The sequence below is a fragment of the Thermobia domestica genome, chromosome 5 (genome assembly GCF_964235325.1).
Source record: "Thermobia domestica chromosome 5, izTheDome1.hap1.1, whole genome shotgun sequence".
NCBI lineage: Eukaryota > Metazoa > Arthropoda > Insecta > Zygentoma > Lepismatidae > Thermobia > Thermobia domestica.
The window spans coordinates 276,476,348-276,484,111 of NC_137458.1; the positions used below are offsets into that span (position 1 = coordinate 276,476,348).

General features: G+C 34.5%; 1 protein-coding gene across 1 annotated transcript; it reads right to left on the bottom strand.

Annotated features, from left to right (window-relative positions):
* Positions 1-4,076: 4,076 nt before the first annotated feature.
* Positions 4,077-7,563, bottom strand: LOC145686636 (cuticle protein 19-like). The gene is made up of 3 exons (XM_081760103.1): positions 7,482-7,563; positions 5,751-5,822; positions 4,077-4,394 (listed from the first exon to the last, which is right to left on the bottom strand). Exons 1-3 carry the CDS (start codon positions 7,494-7,496, stop codon positions 4,134-4,136), a joined length of 348 nt encoding a protein of 115 aa, XP_081616229.1. The 5' UTR covers positions 7,497-7,563; the 3' UTR covers positions 4,077-4,133.
* Between the last annotated feature and the right edge of the window lie 201 nt (positions 7,564-7,764).

The following is a 7,764-nucleotide window of genomic DNA, read 5'->3' on the forward strand; positions in this document are numbered from 1 at the left end:
TTCTACTTCCTTTGCAACAGGCAAAATTAACTTCTCTGCATATGCAACTTGTTACTGAAGATCGACACTAACCTTCCACGTACTGAATGTTTCTACTCGCGTGCGTGTATGATCACTAGATTTGCCAGACCTTAAAAAATGTCGAGATCTCCTGAGTGATGAGGTCTCCCTAAATAACCCTACCTAATCATTCTACCTCCTACTGAAATGTCGTCTTTGTTAGCAGGCACTTTTTCAGTATTTCTAGATAGATGTTAAATATTGTTAGCGAATAACAACATTTCTGTCGAACTCCCCTTCCAATTGCATTTTCCTTTGTCATTTCCTCCCTTATTCTAATACTTGTTTGTTGTTTCACATATAAGTTTTTTGAGTCTTCGTTCTTTCCAGTCCATGAAATGAACTAATTCAACAGATTACGTTATTATCGCTGTAATGCGAAGAGTGAACAACAACCTCTCTCTTTCCGAGTAAATAGTTTCGTATTTGGAAGAATTTATGGATGGAACTAATCTAAAAGATAAATGAAAGCATAATTATTTCAAACAAGGTACTTTTTATAAATATATTGTCCCAGATTCTGAAACAAATCCTTAAGCTGGTTGGTTGCTTTCTTAGTGTTTTCATTCAATCACCAGCATGATAAATAAAATTCGTAGTTTCATCGTCGCTGAACGAGAAACAATGCAGACTTACTTGTTTGAATACTGTCTATAGCTTGAATACTCAAACGTGAAAGCAAGACTCTTTTACAAGAATCCCCGACGGCCAAGCACTACTAGGAGTCACATAAGTCTGTACAATCAGTGGAGGGACACAATTTAACATGACGTCCAAGCACTACTAGGAGTCACATAAGTCTGTACAATCAGTGGAGGGGCACAATTTAACATGACGTCCAAGCAGTCCTAGACATCAAGTGAGAAAGAGTAAAAAAAGACACTAGGATAAAGTAACATTTGAGGCATCATGCTCGACGATTCGTTTCACTCTTTCCTCCTGTAAAGGCATCAGTGATGCACGCCTAAACACTTATCATTATGGGGTTCTTGATCTGGTGTTTACGACCATGATTATGCGCAAGGTGAAACTTATATTGAATATTTACAATGTGAGGAATGGTTTCATCAGCTGTGCCAAGAACTGACAAAATGCAAATAGAATTTCATCTGTCTTGGATACAGGATGAAAGATGACTGTGGTTAGACTTGACGACACGAGCTTCAGTACGTAGACACGAGAAATGGTGTTGGATTAATTTTCATGCAAGGGGTATAGTCTTACTTTACCTTAACCTAACCTTTCCCCACTCTAGTCAATCTTATTCTTTCTTACTCTGAACAACTTACAATTAGACCAGTCCTACTTTTCGATGCGTATGAAGACGAACTCGATCGTGTGGTGTGAAGTATACCCGATGACTGAAACAGATTATAATTTAAAAAAGATTGTATAGTTAGCAGTAAGTAACGTTACATTTAGTGTTTAATCGTTATCGCGAGTTTTGTAGTGCAGTACCACGAAATTACGCGAGCTACAGAATGTTTCTGTGCAGAAATCTGTAGACTTGTTCTGAACGTTTGTATTTCTTCCATAAATATAATTTTTTTCTTTCTTCTGTAAGCTCTATACTTTATAAAATATATCTTCCTTAATACATATTCATATTCCTATATACTTTTACGTTTCCTTTCTATGTATTGATAGGCTAGAAACCTTAACATCACGAATATAGCAGAAGTTCCCTTATACATGGTATGAATTCAGCTCTCCAGAAATAGGCTCCATTTTCGGCCTTATTTATCTTCTGAATCCACAAATAATATATCTGTCTTTTCCGGTTGCAATGTTAAATCCTAATAATATGGAAGTCTGTCATACTTTTACAGTAGTAAAAGGAACTTCTTTTTACCCGACTACAATGAAATCGAGAGCAGAGTAATTGAAGAGTGTATTTCCAAAACATGCTAAATCCAAAAATGTCCGATTTTGAATTGAATATGGGAGAAAACTGAAATGAAATCTTTGAGTTTGACGTCCCACTGTTATGCCGGTTAGGCTAAAGGAGACGGTGATTATATGTAATGAATGAAATGGTGGAATAAGGAAAGTGGGAGGAAACGGGAGAACCTTAAGGAAACACACGCACACGGTGAATATGGAAGAGTATACGATGGAACCTCTTACGTTAAATTTTGTATTTTTTTTTTTGTTTGTTTGTTTGTTAAAACATTATTTTCTGTGGTAAATTCTGTTTGAAATATCACTTGCAATAGTGTTTCAATTTACTATTGCTTTTGCCCTTTCTGAAGAGTTCTACCAAACGGTTTTAGCATGTTTTGGAAATACACTCCTCAATTTCTGTTACGAGTATATCCTTAAGATGGATCCACTAAAATCTTTCACGTTCTACAAAGGAAAAATGAGAATGACGAATACGGTGAAATGTAATTTAATATACACAAAGGTTCTATGAAAAATTAGAATATAAAAGTTGAAATTTTTGAAGCAATTTTTATATTTTGCTTGGCACGTACACACTCGCGAGCACGGCAGCTCAGTTTGTAGTCTACAACATTGTGTCTGCGGATTTTCCCATTCCTTCCTCTATCATCAAACCACCAACTCTCTGACAATAATGCATTCTCATTACTCATACTTCCTTTTGAGCCAGAGGTGGGGTGAAAACTTGACCCACGACCCACTGAACCACCATCCACCGTTACCCACGACCCACTCTGACCCACCACTCACCGAAACCCATCGTCATCAACTCTGACTCATGATCCACTCCTCCTCTCTACTGGCTAAATTTTTTACGCTTGTAATAAAACAAAGCTGTGAAATTATCACTGATCGCAGTTTGAATTTCTACGGCTAATCGCTGAAACCCCGCTCTGTTACAATACCGGTAGATCTTACCTTTACGATATAAAATGGTGGAGAGTTTGTCATGGGCCAAATTATGATGAATTTCAATTTAATTTTCATATATAATTATATCCTTGTGCAGTGGAAAATAGAATAAAATTTGAGTCTCAAATCAAGGTAAAGTATGCCAACGTAAAGGAAAAAATAACTGTAAAATTCGACTGTCTCGAAAGCCAAGTATTAAGTCCTATTGTTATTATTACAATTACATGTATCAATATCCAAAAATGCCTAAAGTTCTTTTTTTCAGTTAGATATATTCATCTCAGGTAAGTAAGTAGAAACAAATAAAAAAAACGGAAGAAAAATGAAGGCCTTGAGTTGACAAATTCATCAGTGTTAAGAAGATGCTATCTACAATGGACTGGGAAGAGTGGATCACAGTGTGTGATGGGTCACAGTAGTCACGTCCAGTTAACCCACGGCACACTGATACGCTCACAAGTCTTGCTCCACTTGACCTACGACCTAATTATATGTACTCTGTAGCTCAGATATATAAAAGCCCACCATCACAAGTTCTTACTGAAACATATTTAAAGAAATGACCTCTTTATTCACTGATTACTACACATACAGATTGTTTCTTCAAACAATAGTATATGTTTCATATATAAAATTAATTTAAGAATTAATTTAATTCACCTAGGATGTAGTTCACACCTCTATTTATCTCGTTCTTCAAACGTTTCAAACAGGCTTGTGCTTATCTGCTTGTTCAATGTCTTGTATTTAAGGTCATCATATCGCAACTAGGTCATGAAGAATAAGGCCTACTATTAAAGTGATACCCTCGTGACCGCTTGGATTTGTATCCGATGTATAGTACTGACAGCCGAGTTTGAACCCGCGAATTTGTATGCCGAAGCTGAGTGCTTTATCCACCGAGATTTCAAAAAGGGTAATAGTTAAGTTCAAGTAATCATTGGACAGTTATTTGTGTAAGTTGTGTTGACTGTAGAAGCATATACACAAATAATATGATATTTACACCTCTCAATAAATGACATTTAATCATTAATCATTAAAGCAACCTTGTTCATTAAATAAAATAATATAGGGTATAATCTTAGAATAACAAAGAGAAATCGTAGATAAACTAAAAATATTAACAATTAAAACAAAAGATTAAATTGTAATTGTGCATTTAATATTCAATAAATTAAGATTACATTTGATGAAGTCAACAATAAAGAATTAAGTTATCCTATAATGCCAGCGCCAACTCCATGGATACCCACTGCATGTGGTTGCACATGAAGGTTATGGCCTACTCTGTTGACAACAGCGTTGAATCCGTTGTGATCATCTGCTACGTAGTTGACTGTTCTCACACTTCCGTCAGGCTCCACAAGGCTGTACTGACCCTTCACAATGGGACCGTCACGTGACTCCACTTGGCTCTTATGGTCACCCGTGTGATGGTCGCTAACGGCGTACTTGAATTCATACTTCGGATAAGCCTTTAACATAAAAGAAGTAAGTCTAGTTTGTAAAGAAATTAATTACTATAATAGAAAGAACTTTCATGTATTCAGTGTACCCCTTGTTTTAATTTATGAGATATAATTGTCCAAAATCCCTCAAATAGGTATATAAAGTAACATCATATGAAGAAATTAATGTACACTCATCCCTCATTCTTAAAAGACTTCGATTTAACGGAGTTTGGAAGTATCGGCCAGAATTTGGAGCAGCCTACTGAATCTGAAAATTCTGATTTTAAATTAGAAATGTTGAATTTACAGTATAATAATATACATTTAAAGTGTACCACGTATTTTCTACTGTTAGTTTGGATAGTGTACTTGATTAAGTGTACAGTATTGTATTTTTCTTCTTTCTTTTGTAATGTAATTGTGGATTTTAGCCACTGTAGACAGTGTCCGAAATTATGGACAGTCGGCAACATTGGTTTTGCTTCTTTTATCCTTTGAAACAAGGAACGAGTGCTTCGTCGTCATGCCTGCGGCATCCGCCTTTATCACTGATAATAGTGTCCAAGTAAGAAAGAAAGGAACGAGTGCAATCAGAGTTTAAACAATTTTGAATGTAAGTTCTTAAGGATTTGCTCAGAATCTCAGGATAGATCCCTCATCAAATTCAAGACAGCATATACTAATCATCGCCAAATCACGTCATTAGATTTGATTTTATTAAAGGAATATCTGAATCCAAATGTTTGATTTATAATTCCCATAATGAAGCCAGGAAATTATAATTTGACTTTTAACTTAAGTTTTACCACAAGAAATGTAGAAGAAAGTGAATTCCTGTTCTTTCTCTACAAATAACTTAAATTCGCGAGCGTTATAAATTATTGATTTGATTAAATGATTTGTTTGCAAATCCTTAGAAAGTAATTTTAGGTCATAGGCTACAGTTTCTGTCTGGCAAACGGAGATCGCGAGTTTGGATGTAGATCCAGTCTGATTACATTCTATTTCTCTTTCCATTGTTTTTAATTGAATCGTTGAGTGCGAAAACCGGCCATATCCATCGAAGCTAATTTTAGAGGAGTGACAAACTAAACTAATGTATCTGACAAATATAGTTATTTTCATTTTTGAAAAATAGTAAAATGTCAGTTCTACGGTACGAAAATAAAAACAGACCTATATGTCAGATCCATATTGACTAATTTAATTTTGTTTGTCATTCCTCTAAAATTAGCTTCGATGGAGATGACCGGTTTTCGAACTCAACGATTCAATTTCAATGATTCCAGCATTATTTTGCCTTTCAAATGTATACATTTACGTTAAATTTATAAACAGAATACTACTTCTAGGATTGATAATTGTACGTATGATACTTACATAATAATCTACATGATGAATAGGTGGGATTGCGGATGCCAGTGAGATTATGGTAAAAATACCCAACAAAATCTGAAAAACAAAGACAATAAAAGTAATCCAATATAAAATGGATTAATCCAATATTCTTCCTTCCAATGTTAAAGCTTGTTTATTTGTATACATAAATATATACGTAATTGTTACTATCTGAGAGATAACCTTTGTAAGTTCATGAGAGGAGTTTTCATTACAAATCTAAGCTATTTAAGTATCTTTAAATTCACCATTCTTAAAATTATGTTTCTTGTGGTCAGTATTTATAATAGCAGCACACAGTACACATTCAGTAACATTTGGCGTGGGAGACCCGGGTTCGATTCCCGGCGGAAGCTCGTGTGGCTCGGATTCCACGTTAATCAGTAGGTCCACGTCTCATATCAGTAGGCCTCGCTGCTGAAAGGGACGATAAACTAAAATCAACTCAACTCAACATTCAGTAACATTAACCAATGAAAATGACGTATCACATATTTCGTTCTGTTGAACATCTAACAATGTTAAACAACTTCGTCACCCTTGGTTTCTCGTCCAGCTTTGGTTGACATGATGAACTATGTTCCAGTTTTTTAAAGTAAACTGGTAATTTAAGCATTTACTTTCACCGATATTTTTCTTCAAATTTATTTATATGTTTGTTACTTCGTAAAAGTTCCATTTTACTATGTATAAGGTAATATTTAATAATTAAATTCAATGTAAATAATATGAAACTTATACACAATGTATATTCGCTTTGAAAAGCAAGAAATATTGAAGTAGAATTGAAGAACAAATTGATAGAATTACATGGTTAAAATCTCAGTTCATTAAAAAAAATATTCCTCCATATAAATCGAAGAGTTCCCCATTTAAAACTAAGATGGAATAGGTACAAATATTGTTAAATTTTCAGTTTATTATTATTATTTTTCCTATTCTATTTATTGTGCACAGCAGGTAACTTGGTGGTTTCTTGATCGCAGTTACCGAATGAAAACACGGTTTCGACTAATGTTTATAAATGTAAACTACACCGAGAAAAACTCGTATGTGGCGTACGTAAAAACCTATGTTACTTGTGTGAATCCTGTAGTGTTTGGACTTAACGTAACTTACAGCAAACGTATAACTAAAAAAGTATATTTTATACGTACTTTTCGTATAAGTGTTCCGAATAAACGTACTTTCTGTACGTACGAAAGAACTGTATATAGGCAATCAGGATCAAACATGCGGATGGACGTATGTAACATATTGCTGACGTACATAACATACGCATACGAATGTAATATCTGGAAGACTGTTAGATGGCAGACCTCCTGCAACAACATGGTGTAACATCTACGGGCAGTATATATGTAAGGTACGGATAACGAATGTTCCGTACTGATTTATGTAGTAAACATATGGATACCGTATATTTGTACAATATACCTCTGTCCGGATAACAGATTTTTTCAGTGTAACCTATATGAAATATACAAGAATACATACCCTACCCATAATGGCATTAGCCTGTAAAAATTGATCATATTATGCTTAAAATTCTACGTATCATATAGCCTAGATGTTGATTTTACATTACAGTGGAACGCTAGGCCATAGTTACCTAAATTCCTTTCCTAGGCAATATGAAAACAAACATTCTTATAAAAGTAATGATTTAGTCTTTCTCTGGAATACCATACTAAATGGAGAGCTTATACTTACTGTATAGGAGTGCATGTTTGCTATTCTTTGATGAAGCAACAAAAAGTGAATATGATACAGGTCGGAAGAATGAACCCTTTTTATATACACGATTGTGAAGAGAAATTCTTACAATCACTTCTTCGTTTCCTGGGAATATTATCACAGGTTGTAAGTAACTTCCTCTTTAAAAACACAAGGCGTGAAATAACATATATAGACATTTATATGATCTTAGAAACGTATAAGAATTCAATAAACGGATGGGAGATTGCACATAAATTGAATGTTATAGGTTTATGTA